This window comes from Pelodiscus sinensis, chromosome 23 (assembly GCF_049634645.1).
Source record: "Pelodiscus sinensis isolate JC-2024 chromosome 23, ASM4963464v1, whole genome shotgun sequence".
NCBI lineage: Eukaryota > Metazoa > Chordata > Testudines > Trionychidae > Pelodiscus > Pelodiscus sinensis.
In genome coordinates, this window is record NC_134733.1 from 24,304,386 (window position 1) to 24,322,610 (window position 18,225).

An 18,225-nucleotide genomic window follows, 5' to 3' on the forward strand; every position below is an offset into this window, starting at 1 on the left:
TCCCATCTCCCCTTGCCAACCACAGGCCCGGCCCCAGGATGGCCAACCCAGGGCTAGCCTCCGACATGGGGCGTTCAGACCCCGGCGCTGCCCATCCAGGCGCTTTGCCCCACATGGCCCTGCAGCTGTAATGTGGCAGGGGCTCTGGGCTGCCGGCGAGGCCAGGCCCTGCCTGCTCCTGCTAGGCAGGGAGACGCCAGCGGCTGCATTTCCTCCCACTCCTGGGGCAGACACCCCCCCCCCCTTGGCCAGCCCCAGGCGTGTGGCCGAGTGTCACCACAGCCAGCGCTGGGGAGCCAAGGCCCTGAGAGGTGGGGGGCGCCCCAGGTCAGAGGGAGTCCGGGACGGAACCAGGAAGAGCCACATTGCGCGAGGGCCTGCCCCAGGCCCCACTGCCCCAGGCCCCACGCCCCACTGCCCCAGGCGCTGTACAGAGCCCCTCACCCAAGAGGTTCCAGTCTAGGCCACCCTGCCGTGCCGTACCCAGGCGCCCACCCTCCCTCCTGGCCGTCCCTGAGCAGCCAGGGGTCCCACCAGGCTCTCCGCCGGGGTCGGGGACACACCGCCCCACACCCCGCTGAACGCTGAGCAGAGACCCAGAGCTGCAGCCCTGCCCGCCTCCGCCCGCCACTCACCTGGAAGCCCGCGTCCGTGGGGCAGACGGAGAGGACAGCCACGCCTCTCTTGCTCCCCGAACACAGGGGGGGCCAGCTCCTCCCGGTGCCAGAGGCCATGCTGATGCCCGGGGCTATTCTGCGCCCTGAGCAGCATGGGGCAGGGGGCCAGGCAGCACAGGAGACGAGCCCCTCTGGGGCCAGGGCTCCCTCCAGAGCTCCCACTGAGGTGGACTAGGCAGGCTCAGGGCGAACGACACAGCCACAGGTCCCAGCGCGTCCCCAGCAGCCCAAAGCGCCCGAAAGCAGCTGCTGGCCAGGCCAGGGCTGTGTCTGACCTGGGCCCTCCCCCTGTGCAGGGGAGCTGAAGAGATGGGACATGCAGCTGCTGGGAGGGGTTCAGGAGCCTGCTGGGTCCTGTCAATCAGCCGGCCAGGCAGGCGGGAGCCAGGCGCAAGCCCGGGCCTGCAGCTCGGGGCTCTCCAGGTGCTGCAGGAGCAGGGGGCCGGCCAGGGAGCTCCGGAAGGGCCCCGGGCGCCCGGCGACGGCAGCGCTAGGGGCCTGGCTGCCTGCCAGCGACCGCCCGGGCTGGGGGAGGAAGGATGCAGAGGGGAGGAAGTGGGGAGGCCGGGGCTGCCTTGGCGGGTGGGCGGGGGAGTAGTGAGAGCACGGCGGGGGCGGGGGGAGCACCGGGCGGGGGCGGGGAAGCCCGCAGGGAGCCCCATGCTGACTCAGGGAGCTCCCTGCCCAACTCATTCGGGGCGTGGCCTGCACCCACCGGCTCCCACGTGCCCCTCCCACACGGGCGCCGGGCTTTGCCGATGCTCCAGCCTGAGCCCCCCACCCCGCCAGGCGCTGCATTGTAGGGCCAGATCCTCGCCGCCACGGGCCCCAGCGACACAGCCAGCTCGGGAGGGACTCCTCTCTGGCGGCTGGCACGTCCTGGCCGGGGGCAGGGGGCCCGGTGCCGTTAGCCAGCTGAGAGGGCGTTTCGCTCCTGTGCTCTCAGGGGGCAGGAGAGCCAGGCTGGGACGGGCGCTCGAGGGGCCTGCAGCCACCGGCCACGAGTGTCTGGCACGTGGGACCGGCGTCTCTGGGCGCGTCTCTGCGCCGGCGTCGGGGGCCGTTTCGCTGCCGGGCTGGGCCGGGGGCGCGCAGACTCAGTGCGCAAGACCCAACCCCTCAGTTCCTTCCCTGGACCGCGAGGGCCCCATAGCGTGGGGGGGGGCAGAGCACCAACCAGGCCTCATGCCCTCGCTGCCACGGCGAGGGACTTCTTCACGTGGTGCCCGGGAGCAGCAGGGCGCCGAGTCTAGAGGGGGAGGGGCTGGGGGCCCTGGCAGGGCCATCTTAGGGGACAGGACCGTCAGCAGCTGTTGCCGTTTCCCCCGGGCTGCGGGGAGGGTCTCTGGGCCTGGTGGCAGCTCGGCAGAAGAGCTCCCGGGACGGGGCAGGGCATCGGCCGGGGGCGGAGGCGAGCCCTGAAATTGGCCCCGGGGTCCCACTGCATGGGAGACGGAGCGGTGGCAGAGCCAAGGCTGCCATAGCAGGGTTGCCGGCAGGAGGCTCGGGGTCTCCTCTGTGCTGGGAGCAGGCAGCCGGCGAGTCCATCTGCTTGCCCAGCACGGGGTCTGGAGCCAGGAGCCGGAGACAAGGCCGCCCAGGCTGGACACGGGGATGGGTGGGTGCCGAGAAGCGGCCGTCGCGGTACCGAGGAAACTGCTGGGTCTGGCTGGCGGGGAACTTGCGCCGGTGCCCGGGTGCCCGGAGCCGCTGTTGAGCCGGGGGCACGGATGCGGGAGGCGGTGCTGGCGGCGGCGTCACTCTTGGCTGGGCTGTTTTCTGCACCAAGCTCCGCCTGGAGTTGCGGGCGCGGCGGCGGAGCGGGCGCCTGACTCCCAGCAGCGCTTGGGGCCGGCGAGGGGAGAGGCCGGAGGCGCCGGGGGCCTCGGCGAGTCAGCAGCGAGGCACAGACCTCACCGGGCAGGCGAGCCGGGGCCTGGCGGTGGCCGGGAGGTTCCTGAGGAGGCTGCCAGGACTTGTCCAGGAGCGTCGTTCTCAAGGGAGGCCCGCGTCCCCGCTTGCCCTGGCTCCGGCAGTGGGGCAGCGTCCCGGCTCCCTCGCGGTGCCGCTGTCCCGGGGGGCCCTGCCCCCATCCGCAGCCGGCAGGGAGAACGGGACACGGCCTAGGTCAGCCGTGTCCCAGGAACCGGGAGCAGTCAGTACAACCCAGCTTGGAGGTGGGGGGGGACAGAGCCCCAGCTCTGAGCCTCTGCCCCCCCCCACCTCCAGGCCAGCCAGGCTCCCTTCTCCCTCAGCCAGCAGAGAAACTAGCCCCCACTCCCAGCCACTGCTCCCAGCCCCCAGGCAGCCCCGCCCCCGCTTTGTCCTGCTCCCCGGACCAGGAGGTTTCTGCTGTCGCCTGGCCCTCAGGCCATGAGAGACTGAGCATACCTCCCCAGTGAGTCAGCCTGACCTTCCCTGCTAGTGCTGCAGTGCCCAGGGAAACTGAGGCACACACAGCGCTCCTCCAGAGCACAGGACAGTGGAATCTCACAGCACAGCAAGCAGGGCATGCAAAGCCAGAGAGCGCACGGCGACAGGAGTGGACGCATGCGCAGAGGGCTGTGCGGACGTGCACCACTGCCGGCTGGGGGCGCTCTGCTAATCAGCTGAGCGGCGCCTGAATCTCTCCCGGGCGGCCGCCCAAGCACCAGGCTTCCTGCCGCGCACACGGCCCTGGACGGGACAGGGAGGAGTGGCTGGCAGAGGCTGGCAGAGCTCACGGCAAGTCGAGCTCTTTAAAAGCAGGTGACTCTGGCCCAGCGCCCTCAGGGTCCCCGGGCCGAGGGACACAGTGCAGGAGTCGTCTCAAGAAGGGAGCCCTGCAATTGGCTGGACCCACTGAGGAGGACTGAGGGGTGGGGGCAGTTTGTTTTTGAAAAAGGCAGAACCAAGGAAACCAGGAAGCTGCCTGCCGGTCCCAGCCACCCTGCCAGCTCCATCCTGGCGGCGCTGCCCACCGTTCCGTCTGCAGCCGAACCGAGAGGCTCAGGTCGTGCGGGGCACCCAGGCACCCTGAGACAGCACGCACGGGCGCCCCGCCCAGCCCTGCTGAGAGAGGCCGAGAGCTCAGTGCAGCGCCCACGGGGACGCCACGCGAACCCGAAGATGCGTGGATGGGCAAAGGTGTCGCAGGGCCGAAGGCTGCACTGGGCCACTGTGTCCCAAGTCCGAGGGGCTGCCTGCTGACCCCTGCTGCTTCCCAGCCATGGCTGCCCCCCGTTCTCTCCTGGGACCCCGAGATCTCCCACGACACCCGTGGCTCTGTCACCGAACCCTGAGACAGGGCCTGGCCAGGCCGGCCAGAGAGGGACCAAGACGGCTCCCACTCGCGCCCCCGTACCCTGGGATCAGTGTCACTCCCAGCCCATCCTCGTGGAATGAGGAGTACAGCTAGTTCGGATTAGAAGCCTAGTCCGAACTAGCTACTCCGTGCCGCGTGTAGCCGCGCTGCACGAGGTTCGAACTAGCCGGGATTTAAAAATGGCGGCGCCGGCTTTATGCAAATGAAGCCTGGGAAATTCAAATCCCGGGCTTCATTTGCAAGTGCGGTATGCCTCCATTACCACCCTAGTTCGAACTAGGAGGGTAGTGTAGACAGACCCTGCCTTTTGCCAGCTCCGCCCCTTGGGCGCCCATGGGAGCCAGGAACAGCAAAGGCCCAGGCCACCGGAGGCTGGAGGGAGTTGGCCTGGGCGTGGGGCGGGGGAGCAGGCCGTGGGCTGGGCCGGTGGCTTCCCAGGATGGATCAGCCAGAGCCCGGAGCTGCGCTGGGCTTTTCCCTCCCCTCCCGCCCTGTCTGCTTGGTCTTGTCGGACACGGGACCAAACCTGAACGGCGCTGCCAGCCCAGCCCATCCCCCACAGCTTCTCTGGAGCCTGGCTCCTCCTGGGACTCCGGCACCTGCCCCTCTGGTCCAAGCCAGCTCTGGCCCAGGGTCCCCGCCCAAGGCCCAGGCCCCAGGCCCTGCACACGTCCGCAGACACCCCCACGCCCGCGTGGCTGTCGCTGGCGAAAGGACCCTGCCCAGCAGTGCTGCTGCAGCCCCGCCCAGGGCTCGTGGGCCGCATGCCAGGGCTCGTGGGCTGCGTGCCAGGGCTCGTGGGCTGTCCAGCACTAGAAAACAAGCCAGCGTCCTTGTGATGTAGTGGGGGGCGCTGTCCACCCTGGCTGGCCATTCCAAAGGCCCCCTTGTCGAAAAAACCACGTCGAATCTGCAGGGTCGGTTTTGAAATGGCGCTTGTTTGAAAGAGCGCCATGACGCCATTGTGCACGTGAAGCGCGGGGTATTTAAATCTCCACTGCATTTGCACTTTCAAAACGCTTCATTTACATCCCTCGGCTGACAGAGGGGTGTAGCTTAGACATAGCCACAGAGGCCCATTGCGATCCTCCCGGACACCCGCCTTCCTGAGCTGTGGGCTGGGCCACACCGGCGTTCCATGAGACCCTCCCCTCTCCACAGGCTGGGCCACGCCAGCGTTCCACGAGACCCTCCCCGCTCCACAGGCTGGGACACGCCGGCGTTCCACAAGACCCTCCCCTCTCCACAGGCTGGGCCACGCCGGCGTTCCACGAGACCCTCCCCTCTCCACAGGCTGGGCCATGCCGGCGTTCCACGAGACCCTCCCCTCTCCACAGGCTGGGCCACGCCGGCGTTCCACGAGACCCTCCCCTCTCCACAGGCTGGGCCACACCGGCGTTCCACGAGACCCTCCCCGCACCACAGGCTGGGCCACGCCGGCGTTCCACGAGACCCTCCCCTCTCCACAGGCTGGGCCACACCGGCGTTCCACGAGACCCTCCCCGCACCACAGGCTGGGCCACGCCGGCGTTCCACGAGACCCTCCCCGCACCACAGGCTGGGCCACGCCGGCGTTCTACGAGACCCTCCCCTCTCCACAAGCTGGGCCACACCGGCGTTCCACGAGACCCTCCCCACTCCACAGGCTGAGCCACACCGGCGTTCCACGAGACCCTCCCCTCTCCACAAGCTGGGCCATGCCGGCGTTCCACGAGACCCTCCCCGCACCACAGGCTGGGCCACGCCGGCGTTCCACGAGACCCTCCCCGCACCACAGGCTGGGCCACGCCGGCGTTCTACGAGACCCTCCCCTCTCCACAAGCTGGGCCACACCGGCGTTCCACGAGACCCTCCCCACTCCACAGGCTGAGCCACACCGGCGTTCCACGAGACCCTCCCCTCTCCACAAGCTGGGCCATGCCGGCGTTCCACGAGACCCTCCCCGCTCCACAGGCTGGGCCACGCCGGCGTTCCACGAGACCCTCCCCTCTCCACAGGCTGGGCCACGCCGGCGTTCCACGAGACCCTCCCCTCTCCACAGGCTGGGCCACGCCGGCGTTCCACGAGACCCTCCCCTCTCCACAAGCTGGGCCATGCCGGCGTTCCACGAGACCCTCCCCGCTCCACAGGCTGGGCCACGCCGGCGTTCCACGAGACCCTCCCCGCTCCACAGGCTGGGCCATGCCGGTGTTCCACGAGACCCGCCCCACTCTATAGAGGCCATGGTGCCCATCGTGCCCTGCAGTGTCAGCTCCCAGGAGGCGTGCCCAGGACGGTGCTGGCTCAGCACTGCTTGGCACCCACAGCCCTACCCACCCACACTGGCCGTCCTTGCTGCCCAGCGGCGCCCCAGCTCACCACGGGCTCCGTGCTCTCCCGACGGAAGGGCAGCTGCTCCGGTCTCTCCCCGGCGGGGGAGCACCGCAGGATGGGCAGACTCAGCGATTTGAAATCTTTCACCGCCTGCTCCACCTTGAGCTCGTCGCCGGGCTTGGCTGTGAAGGGAGCAAGTGCAGGGCCAGAGCTCAGCCGACGGGCACCAGCCCAGTTCCCCGGGGACGGCTCGGCTCAGCCAGGAGGCTGCCAGCTCTCCAGGGACAGACGCTGCTGCTCTGCTCCGAGGGTGACCCCTGCTGGCCACAGCAGGAACACTGGGCCCTGCCTCCTGCAGACGGACTGGAGCCACTTTGGGCAAACTCCCCCCACCCCCACCCAGCCAAGGGAGCTCAGCACCCTCGTCCTTGAACCACGGCAGCCCTGAATGGGACTAGGCGGCCTGAGAGGGGAAGGTCCCAACCGACCCATTCCCTAGGCAGCCCAGGACGCCACAGACCGAGGGGCCACAGCTGACACCCCCTCCCTCGAGCAACGTCCTGCAGGGCAGCAGGCAGGCTCTGTGCGGGGTGCGTCCCCTCCCGCCGAGCCATGGGGGGGGGCCGGCCAGGCGCACCTTTCACCCGCAGGTAGTGCCCCCCGAAGCGGTACGCCTCGAAGCCGAGCGACAGCGGCGTGTTGGACTGGTCCAGGTAAATATCCACCTTCGCCAGCTCGATGCCCTTCCTCTCAAACACCGGCAGCAGCACCTCCCTGCAGGGCAGAGGAGACGTCGGCCCGGCTCCCTCCCTGCCCGCTCGGAGTAGGGATGCTGGCCCGGCTCTGTGCCAGCCCGGAGCTCGGCGGGCAGCGCTGGAGACACACGCAGGGCTCCCGCCGCCACGGCCAGCCTGCTGCAGGCCGACCAAAGCACCCCACAGCCAGCTCCGCTGTGGCTGGGGAGCGGCCACGCCGGACAGGGCAGGGGCACGGCAGGGCAGCACGTCACTGCTCCCGGGCACGGGGCAGGGGAGAGGGCTCAGAGGTGATGCTTGGGGGCAGCAGGCAGGTGGCAGGGACCCGGGTGGGGCAGGCAGCTGGTGTCTCCGGGAGCACCCGGCAGAGTCACGTGCAGCAGCCTCCCCGGCGCTGGGTGACAGCTCTGGACACGCCCGGCAAAGCCCCATGCAGGGCAGTGTCAGTCCGGCCCCGCCAGGGCTGCCGTGCAGGGTGAGCCAGTGGGCACGGGGAAGGGCAGCCCAGGGAAGCAGGGAGGGGGAAGCGCCTGGGCACACCAGCTCTGAGTCTGGGTTGGAGCCCTCAGCAGCCCGCCCTGGGACCCGGCTGAGATGGCCTCTGTGGGGCGCCTGGAGTCCCTGGCAGGCTCCGTGCCCGCGCCCAGGAGCGGGCCCCACGCAAGCGCAGCCCAGTGCCAGCTCGGGGGCCATGACTCACCCCAGGGATCTCTTCTTCATGGCGGGGACGATCTCTGTTTCTACGTCCACGTTGAGATCGAACTTCAGGGTGAAGCACTCTTTGCTGGGGTCCTGGGGGAGGGGAGCACAGACATTCCCCATGTGCCTCGGCCAGGCGGCCAGCGCCCCACCTTCCCCCCCCGCCCCCCGCTCTCCCCACTGGCCCGCACGCCGCAGGGGCCTAGCCACACAGCAAGAGCCGCTGGGGCCGGCCGGGGCACAGAGCCCTGCTAGAACCGGGCAGCCACACTCTGCTCTCCTGGAGGAGCTGGGACAGATGGACAGACACGGGCAGCAGCGGAGCGAGGCCCCTGTGCTCCGGTCCCAGGCCCGTGCCCAGAGCCAGCTGCCAGGGCCGGCGCGTCACAAGGGGGGCTCCTTACATCAGTGTGTCTGCGCCGGGCTTTCTTCTTGGGGAGCTTCAGGGCCGGGCTCCTCTTGTCCCTGCAGGGAAAACATGGGTACAGGGTGCGCCGGGCACACGGGGGTCAGAGCCCCACCGGCCACCCGCCGGGCACGCGGGGGTCAGAGAGCCCCACCGGCCACCCGCCAGGACCCAGTGGCTGAGCAGACTCAAAGCCACAGGTAAAGCGGCAGCGGCTGCTCCCATTCCTGCCCCTGCCGAGTTATGGCAGCACGTCACCCGCCACTGCCAGAGGGAACGGACGCCCTCGCCGGAAGGAGCCCCCCCCCCCCCGGTGCCAGCGCGGGCTCTGCGGCTTCAGGGCTCCGTGGCAGCGAGGAGGGAGGGGGCGCGGGGCGGGTGGCAGTGGGGCTGGCGAAACGAGCCGAGGTCTCAGCCCCGCAGGGAGCCCGCCCGCAGCAACGGCTCATTCAGCCTTTTGCACGAGGCCCCGGAGCCCTAGAGCCAGTGTCACGATGGTGACGTGCAGCTGCCAGGCGCCTCCCCCCCCGGGACCCTGGGACACACTCACCCTTTCCCATCCGCCAGCCCCTCGTCCTCCTCCTCCACGTCGGAGGCAGGGCTGGTGCGGGGGGGGCAGGACCGCGTGGAGACGTTCCGAGCCAGAATGGAACCTGCAGCCAGCAGAGACGGAGGAGTCACCTCACCCAGCCACCGGGCCCAGATTGCCTCAGCGGCGCCGGGCTGGGAGCCGGGGGCCTTTGCAGCAGTGCAGGGCAGCCGCGCCGCCAACAGGCCCCTCAGCGTTCCCCCCACCCGCTGGCCATTTCCCTCCCGCCTGGCGCTCTGCTCCGAGCAGCCCGTGTGTCGTAGCGGGGGGGCCTTGCTGGTTGCTGTGCTGGGCAGTGGGTTGGGAGTGACCTCCACTGGCTGCAGCACGGCCCAGCAGGGCAGGGGATGAGTCAAGGGGCAAGGGGGCTCCGAACCTGTCTGACCAGTGATCTCCCAGGGAGTGGAACAATGGGGAGAAGGGGAGTGGAGCCCTGGCTGGGGGCAGGGCTGGAAGTGAGGGAATTTCTGTCTGGGATCATGGAGGAAGCAGCCTAGGCAATGGGCTGGATTTAGGGGCCCAGGCTCCCCCATCTCAAGGGGGGCTGAGGCATCCTAGGCCTGCCCTGGAACCAGATTCCATCTGTGCTGTGCTGTATCCCGGAGAAGCAATAAACTCCCTCTGTTCTACCGGCTGGGGGAGTCTGTTTGTGCCACTATGGGGGTGCAGGAGACGGGAAAACCCCAACGCGCCATCACACCCGGCAAGGGGCATTCGGCCTGGGGGGGCTCTGGAGGGGGGGTTCTGGGAGGCTGAGGGAACAGGCCCCCCGAGAGGAGAATGGGGCGAATCCCCACCTTCTGGGGCATAAGGCCCGAAGGCAGGACGGACGCAGCCCGTCCCGCCCCGCCCTGCCCTGGCAGGAGGCGAGCCTGAGGGAGGAGGCAGGCCGAGGCGGGAGCCCCATGCCGCAGAGGAGGAGGGCTGCGTCGCCAGCGGAGCGGCCGCTCGCTCACCTTGGGGGGGCAGGTCGAAGCGGATGTGCCCGTCGAAGTGCATGGTGCTGTGGAAGGTGCGGTCGCAGGCCTCACACAGGCTGAGGGGCTGGCTGTGGTTCAGCTGCTGGCACTCGGCATGGTGACACACCTGCCAGGGGGAGAGGCCATCAGAGCCAGTGGGCCGGAGACAGGGGCTGCAGAGACCCGGCTGCCTGTGGGCGACGTTGGGCCCCCTGGGGCAGCGGGGCCAGCCACTGGGCCTGCCAGCAGGCAGGGAGCCAGACTCCCCGGCGGGCCCAGGCTGTGACCACAAGGCCACTGCGCTGTGTCCCCGTGGCTGGGCAGGCGGCCAGGCTTCGCCCGCAGGGACAGGGCTGGGACAAAGCATCCAGCGCCGGGGCTGGCAGTGAGAGGGGCTAAAGGCCCCTCTGGCTGGCGACTGGGGAAGGAGCAGGGGGGCAGACCACGGCCAGCCTGCCCCGGGCACGAGGAGCCACGCCTGGGAGAGGGCCGGGGATTTCCCTCCACAGATGGCCAGGAGCTGCAGCGAAGGGGGCGTGCCGGGGATTGGGGCTGCCAGGAGCAGCAGCGCTAGCCGAATCTCCTGGGAGTTAGGGCCCCGGGAGACGCCTTCGTTTGCCTGGGCTCGTGGGACCCGTCCCAGGGGGGAAACTGAGGCAGGTTGCCTGTAGCGGGAGCCGAGGGGACATTCAGGAGGCCCGTTGACACCAAGCCACAGGAGCTTTCTGTGGGTCTGTGGTCTCACCCGTCTGTTCCCAGCCACAGGCCCCCTCCCCCACACAATGCCTCCCCCGGGGTCAGGGCTGGCCGGCCACACCAGGCCGCCCGCAGCCGGGCACAGCTCAGCCCCGGGCAAGGGAACTTTGCGCCCTGCAGTCCGATCCCCGGAGCCGTTAGACACTGCCCCTCCCTAGGTCTGGGCATGGCCCGGGTGCTGAGCCTGAGACCCACAGAGGAGCTGCCTCCTGCAGCCTCTGGGCTAGGAAAGAGCACCGCCCGGTGCCTGCCCCTCTCTCGGAGACCCTGCCCCGGCTCCGCGCCAGCGGGTCCCCAGCTAACAAAGGGCTCGTCCCCCAGGTGACTGACGGAGCCGCAGATGGGCGTGAAAACGTTGCCGGGCGCTCACTGGAGACGAGAGGAAAGCGCAGGAGCGAACAGGGACGTGCTCCAGGGAGCTGCCTTGGACCCCTGCTGTTAAACTCTCAGAAATGGGCGTGGACGAGGGGGAACCAGGGAGGCGGCAGCATTTGCAGATGACACAAAATTACTCAGAACTGTGCAGTCCAAAGCCGACTGCCGAGAGGTCCCCGGGGACCCCCCAGGACTGGGCCCGGCAGCTGGAATTCAGGGGTGAGAGGCGCAAAGCAAAGCACGTGGCAAAGTACAATCCCAGCTGCACATACAGCAACCATGGGGCTCAGGAAAGAGAGCGTGGAGTGTGGAGCGTTCCCTGAAAACACCCGCTCTGTGCGCAGCAGCAGCCCAAAGCTATCAGGCTGCTGGGAATCATTAGGAAAGGAATAGATACATAAGCACAGCCGGCTGGGTCAGACCAAGGCCCATCCAGCCCAGCGTCCTGGCTGCCCACAGTGGCTGATGCCAGGTGCCCCACAGGGAATCTTCCCGTGATCTGTCCCCCGTCGCCCATTCCCAGCCCTTGACACACAGAGACTAGGGACACCCTCCCTGCCCAGCCTGGCTAACGGCCATCGATGGACCCAACCTCCAGGAATCTCTCTAGCTCTTTTTGGAACCCTGTTAGAGTCCTGATCTTCACAACGTCCTCTGGCGAGGAGTTCCACAGGTTGACTGTGCGCTGAGGGAAAAAAAATTCCTTTTGTTTGTTTTAAACCTGCTGCCCATTAATTTCATTTGGTGACGTCCAGTTCTTATGTTGTGGGAACAAGTAAATAACTTTTCCTTAGTCACTTTCTCCATAGCTGTCATGATATTCTAGACCTCTATCACAGATAAGACAGAAAATATCATATTGCCTCTAGATAAAGTCATGGTGTGCCTATGTCTAAAGTACAATTTGCAGATCTGGTCACTCCATCTTAAAAAAGACATACTGAATTTGGAAAAGGTACAGACAGGGCAACAGAGATGACGAGGGGTAGGAACAGCTTCCATCTGAGGAGAGATTAACGAGACTGGGACTGTTCAGCTTGGAAAAGAAATGGTTAAAGGGTGGGGGCTATGTTAGAGGTCTGGACAACCAGGAACGGTGTGGGAAAATAGAATGAGGGAATGTCGTTCAGCCCTTCGCTACCTGAGCACAAGAAGCTGACCCAATGGAATTTATAGGCAGCAGATTTAACACAAACAAACCGAATTATCGCTTCACAGGCAGCTTGTGGAACTCGCCGGGAGATGGGGAAAGGCCCAAACTCTACCGGGCGGGTCCGTCAGCGGGGAGGGGTCCCTAGTCTCTCTGCCAGAGGCTGCGAGTGGGCGACAGGGGAGGGATCATGGGATGACTCCGTGTTCTGTTCCCTCCCTCCGGGGCTCCTGGCCCAGACCCCTGTCGGCAACAGGACCCTGGGCCAATGGACCTTTGGTCTGGCCCAGTCTGGCCGTTCTGATGTTCTTATACGGAGCGGAAATGGACCTGCCCCAGCTGCAGCCCACTAGGCCCCACCGCCCCCCCCGCCCTCCTGCCCCCTCCCTCTGCAGGTTAGTAACAAGCAGACACGACACTTGTCAGGGTAACTTGCCCCAGGCTGTCAGTCCGTGTTAGTGTCAGGGCTCAGGGAGTCCGACGTTATCGAATCGTCCGTCTCTTCTACAGGACTTGGATGCCGTGCGCCTGCCCGCTCACCCTACGCTCTCCGCCAAACCCAGCGTTTCCCGGTGCCTACGTAGCCCCTGGACAGCGGTGACTGGGACGTAGTGGGGGGGCTGTAACCCGGTGTCCCTGCCGGCTGCATCGTGCGCTGTGTAATTCCCACTGACTCACCCCACGTGTGCATTGGCCCGGACACCTAAGTGCCAGCCTGGGGAGATAACAACCCTGTTCCCAGAAGAGAGGCGGGGCCGGCCCCAGGCTGGGGGTAGGGCCGGGCGGTGAGTCAGTCCCGGCTGGGCTGGGGGGGGTGAGGATGTTTTACCCTCCCCCCAAGAGGAACAAGGCTCTGCCCTGGCTCCCGTGTGAGCATCGCTCCTACGCTGAGCTGTGTCTGAGAAGCAAGAACCCTTCTCCTCTGCTGGCCGGCGGAGTCACCTCTGGCTGCGGAGGGGTGCAGGGTCGGGGGCTCCCCGACGCGCCGTCACAGTGATGCGGGGGGGGGGGGGTCAGTCCTCCCAATTTGCTGGGTGGCTTGTTCTGAGCATGCTCAGTAACCCTGCTGAAGCCAGTGTCCTGTCTGCCCCCCATGCGCTCATTCTCCCCCCCAAAATCTGCAATGCTGCCCCGGCCCAGTGCTCTCCTGTACCCCGACTGCCCATCCGCATGACGCCAGGCCCTCCCTGCCCACAGCCCCTCGCGAGACCCACCCAGCCCTACTCACGGCCGCGGCAGGAGAGGCGCTCAGCCTCTGGTGGCCAGGCGCTGCCCCAGGCCGCTGGCTAGTGTATCCCCCGCCCGGAGCGGCTCTGGTTGGAAATAGCAGCGCCCCCATGGCTGGGCCACGGAAACAAGTGTCTGCAGTAAAACAATGCCCGCGCGCCGCTCCGTTTCCTGCCATTGTGCTGGGCCTGAGCCGCCGCGGGGGCCGCGTCACGGCGAGAGGGGCTATTTTTAACCCCCCCCCCCGAGCCCTGAGCCCCGGGGCCGGCGCTCACCTGGCCGCCCGCCGCAGAGAGAGGCTTCCCCTGAGGCCCAGGGGTCTCGGCAGCCCAGCCCCCCCGTCGGGAGGGCACCACACAGGGCTCAGGCCCAGGGACCCTCGGGGCGAGGTGCCTCCTGCCAGGGCCGGCCAGCAGTCCCCCAGCTGTCACGCTGCCTCAGGGAGCACTCCCCAGCCACAGGCAGCCTGGCCCAGCCCTACTGTCCCCCCCAAGCAGAGACCAGCCTGGGGGGTGGGAGCGCCCCCGGCCCTGCCCCCACAGTGGCTCTCATGGGCCCCCAGCTGCACGCCAGCCTCTCAGACCAGGGTACCCCCAGGAGAGAGGCGCAAGGCCGGGTGCCGTCTCGCCGCCCACTGCCAGCCCAGACAGCAGCCACGGCCCCCAGAGGCACCCGCTCGGAGTGTCAAACCCCCCAGCCCCTCGGCCATTGTGAATTAACACCCGGCAGAGGCCCCGTCCCAACCAGCTCTCTCCCCTTCCCCGGCGTAGCTCATCGGGGGCTCCCCGACAGGCCTCAGAGCCCCCCGGCTTTCACGCCACGAGGTTTCGCAGGCGCTGCCGTTTCCGCCCTTCGGACACCTGGGGCGAGGCCTCGGGGGCCAGGCGGCGCCTGCGACGGCTCATGCCCCTCGGGGCGTTTTCCACCTCAACTGGTCCCGCCGGGGCTGGCAGGCGGCTCGGGGCCATGGCCGGCGCAGCAGGACTGCTCGGTCCCCGGCCGGAGGCAGGACTCCTGCGGGGGGTCCTCTGGGTCTACGCGCTGAGGAAGGGGAAGGGTTCACCCCACACGCCTCCAGCCCCCCCACTTCCTGCCCCCGCCATGCACACGCTGACAGGGCTGCGTTCATCCTGTCCACTCCCTGCCGGCATGCTGGGGCAAGCCCAGGCCTTCCTGCACCCGCTGGGTGCGACTCAGGGCGGCCCCGCCCAGCGAGCCTCGGGCTGGGGGGTGCCAGGAAGAGCTGGGCCAGGCCAAAACCATCTTCCCCAGTCCGGGCGCACAGCCAGCTGGCTCCCTCCCCCCCAGGCTGGGTGAGGCGGTACCATACCAAGCCGAGCCCAGCAGGAGCTGCCTCCCTCCCCGTCTGGGTTGGGCGGTGGAGCCCTAGTGGACCAGACCGGACCGGGGGGAGCTGGGCTGCCTAGGAGCTGGGTTGGGCAGTGGAGCCCTAGTGGACCAGACCGGACCGAGGGGAGCTGGGCTGGCTAGGAGCTGGGTTGGGCGGTGGAGCCCTAGTGGACCAGACCGGACCGGGGGGAGCTGGGCTGGCTAGGAGCTGGGTTGGGCGGTGGAGCCCTAGTGGACCAGACCGGACCGGGGGGAGCTGGGCTGGCTAGGAGCTGGGTTGGGCGGTGGAGCCCTAGTGGACCAGACCGGACCGGGGGGAGCTGGGCTGGCTAGGAGCTGGGTTGGGCGGTGGAGCCCTAGTGGACCAGACCGGACCGGGGGGAGCTGGGCTGCCTAGGAGCTGGGTTGGGCGGTGGAGCCCTAGTGGACCAGACCGGACCGAGCGGAGCTGGGCTGCCTAGGAGCTGGGTTGGGCGGTGGAGCCCTAGGACCAGACCGGACCGAGCCTCTGGCCCCTCTCCCCGGGTCGCAGTGTTCGGACACACACGGCTCCGCAGCTGGGTTTCCTGAGCACCGTGTGGGGGCAGGGCCGGCAGGGAGCCCGACGGGGACCCGTTACCCGGAGGGTCCCTAGGAGAGCGGCTGGAAAGGGAGGGGGCGACGGGCCATGCAGTGCAGACCCCCGGCCCACTCAGAGCGCGAGGGGACAGCACCTCTGCTCACGCTGAACCCTTGCGAATGCCGCTGGGGGGGCGCGACGTGAGCACGGCAGCGCACTGGAACGCACAAGCACGGAGCTGCTTCACCCACCCCGGGGGGCACGGTGCACACGGCCCCTTTTCCTGGGGGCTGCGTCGTGCGCATCAGAGCACTGCATTCGCGCCTCAGGGTCGTGTACAAACCCCCCCAGCGGGACGTGAATGCAAACGCCCCCAGCCACGCATGCCAAAAGCCTGCTGGGGAGCTGCCTCAGGGTGCCCGCGTTCACTCTGGAGCCTAATGATGGCTGCCCAAGGTCGGCATTGCTAACTCCGTCTCTGCTGATCCGAGCCAGAAAGGACAATCCCTGTGAGGTGAACGGGGCAGGATGTTCTGCGCCTCCCCCACGCTGGCGCGCTCAGGGGTCTCCTGCCCCGGGTGGCACTGCAGGGTCGCAGTAGCAAGGTGGGTAGAGCGCAGGACTCCCGGGCGATAGTCTCAGCTTCGCCACAAATACCTTGTGTGCCCCAGGGAGGTGAGTCTGACTCCAGGGGACCGTCTCCTGGCGCCCTGAGCTCCTGCAGCGAAGGCGTCGCCCTGGCTACCTCCCCCTCCCTGCCCAGCCCAGTGCACTGCCAAGCACCCCCCTCCCGCCGGGCTCTCGGGCCAGCCCCCCCTCCCGCCGGGCTCTCGGGCCAGCCCCCCCCCTCCCGCCGGGCTCTCGGGCCAGCGCCCTCCTCCCGCCGGGCTCTCGGACCATGGTTCCCCGTCCTCCCCTCACCCCAGATGTCACCCAACACCAGGCCAGGCCTCTGGTGGGGGCAGCAGTCAAGGGATCGGATCAGCCCAGCCACCAGCTGGGAAGCCCCACAAGCCCGGATCTGGCTGACGGTTTGGCAGCCAGGGAGCCGGTCGCACTGCAGCGTACGAGATTCCATGCACAGCAAGGAGCCGGGCAGAGGGCTGGCTGGGTACGGGCACAAATATGGCCTCAGAGCAGCTGAGGGGGGCCCACACAGCTGCTGGGAGCTCACAGGCATCACCCCCCCCCCCAGCCACGTGAATACAGAGCACGGCACTGGCCCAGCTCACGGCTCTAGCTCATGGCACTGGCCCAGGTCACGGCTCCCACTCTAGGTGCTGGCCCGGCTCATGGCTCTAGCTCACGGTGCTGGCCCGGCTCACGGCTCCCACTCTAGGTGCTGGCCCGGCTCATGGCTCTAGCTCACGGTGCTGGCCCAGGTCACGGCTCCCACTCTAGGTGCTGGCCCAGGTCACGGCTCCCACTCTAGGTGCTGGCCCGGCTCACGGCTCTAGCTCACGGCACTGGCCCAGGTCACGGCTCTAGCTCTAGGTGCTGGCCCAGCTCACGGCTCTAGCTCACGGCACTGGCCCAGGTCACGGCTCCCACTCTAGGTGCTGGCCTGGCTCACGGCTCTAGCTCACGGCACTGGCCCAGGTCACGGCTCCCACTCTAGGTGCTGGCCCGGCTCACGGCTCTAGCTCACTGCACTGGCCCAGGTCACGGCTCTAGCTCTAGGTGCTGGCCCGGCTCACAGCTCTAGCTCACTGCACTGGCCCGGCTCACGGCTCTAGCTCACTGCACTGGCCCGACTCACGGCTCCCACTCTAGGTGCTGGCCCGGCTCACGGCTCTAGCTCACTGCACTGGCCCGGCTCACGGCTCTAGCTCACGGCACTGGCCCGACTCACGGCTCCCACTCTAGGTGCTGGCCCGGCTCACGGCTCTAGCTCACGGCACTGGCCCAGGTCATGGCTCTAGCTCTAGGTGGTGGCCCGGCTCATGGCTCCGGCTCACGGTGCTGGCATAGAGGCAAACCCAAACCCTGCCTGGCTGAAGCAGGGGAACGAGGCAGCAGCTCCAGCTTGTTTAATTTTTAAAGCCTGCAGCGACCAGGAAACCCAACACCGACTGCCCATGGCCCGAGCAGCGGAGCCGGCCCCAGGGCCCATGGAAACAACCACCTCCCCGGCGCCGGACTCACCTCTGCTCACAGCAGCCAACCAGGAAAGCAGCAGCTTCCGCTCAGCCAGCAGCCCAGGGTGGCTCCACGGGCCCCAGGGCCGCCGGCTTCTCCCACCCGGAGGCGCGCGAGCCAGCTGGCCTGTGTCCCGCGCAAACCCACCGGCTCATCGCGCGGGGGCTCCCAGCCGGGCCCCGCGGTGACTCAGCAGGTGAGGCCGCTCCGGGGCCGGTGCGAGTGAGGTTTGCAACGTGCTCCTCCTCCCTGGCGCCCAGCCCAGCCCCGGCGCGGGGTCTGCCGCTCCCTGCCCCCCGGCTCTTCCCTGCCTCCCACCCGAGAGGCAGCCGGGAGCTCAGCCTGCCGGGCTCCTGCCAGTCACAGCTCCCCGGCGAGCCGCGCCTCGGAGCGACCCCGGGAGCGTCGGGTTTCTGGCCACCCCTCAGCCCAGCCCCTGTGGCCACGTGTCTGGGGCGCGCCGGGCCGGAGCGTGGCCCCCGCCCGAGGGGCCATGGAGGGATCAGGTGACCCCAGGGCTCACGGCCTCGGTGCACGCGCAGCCGGGCGTCCAGGCCCCGAGGGAGCGTCGCGTGAGCCTCACTTTGCCCCGGCCTGAGCCTGCTCGGCAGCACAAGGGCACAAGCCGCCAGGGAAAGCAAATCTACCGGGGACCTCGCCTACCGGATTTCAGACAAAAACACCGCGTCTGCCGCGTCTCCGAGCCTGGCACGCGCTGTGCTGAGCAGCCGGGCCTCGCTGCCCCCGCCAGCCCCCGGCCGGCCCCTCTGCGCAGCCAGAGCTCGCTGTGCCCCCCGCCCGCCCCTCTGCGCCCCCGGCCGGCCCCTCTGCGCAGCCAGAGCTCGCTGTGCCCCCGCCCGCCCCTCTGTGCCCCCTGCCAGCCCCTCTGTGCCCCCAGCCAGCCCCTCTGCGCAGCCAGAGCTCGCTGTGCCCCCCGCCCGCCCCTCTGTGCCCCCTGCCAGCCCCT

The 18,225-nt window shown here is 68.4% G+C and overlaps 1 protein-coding gene across 11 annotated transcripts in view; it reads right to left on the reverse strand.

The window, feature by feature from the left end:
- PLEKHG5 (pleckstrin homology and RhoGEF domain containing G5) overlaps positions 1 to 18,225 on the reverse strand; it is an 86,204-nt gene that overhangs the window by 19,346 nt on the left and 48,633 nt on the right. For 6 of the 11 annotated variants that reach the window (XM_075906547.1, XM_075906555.1, XM_075906545.1 and 3 more), the window contains 6 exons: positions 9,700 to 9,829; positions 8,705 to 8,807; positions 8,153 to 8,213; positions 7,750 to 7,841; positions 6,932 to 7,068; positions 6,340 to 6,476 (listed from right to left, as the gene is read on the reverse strand). In XM_075906547.1, coding sequence (XP_075762662.1) covers positions 6,340 to 6,476; positions 6,932 to 7,068; positions 7,750 to 7,841; positions 8,153 to 8,213; positions 8,705 to 8,807; positions 9,700 to 9,829 — 660 coding nt within the window. The other 5 variants (XM_075906553.1, XM_075906550.1, XM_075906546.1 and 2 more) reach the window with 5 other exon arrangements.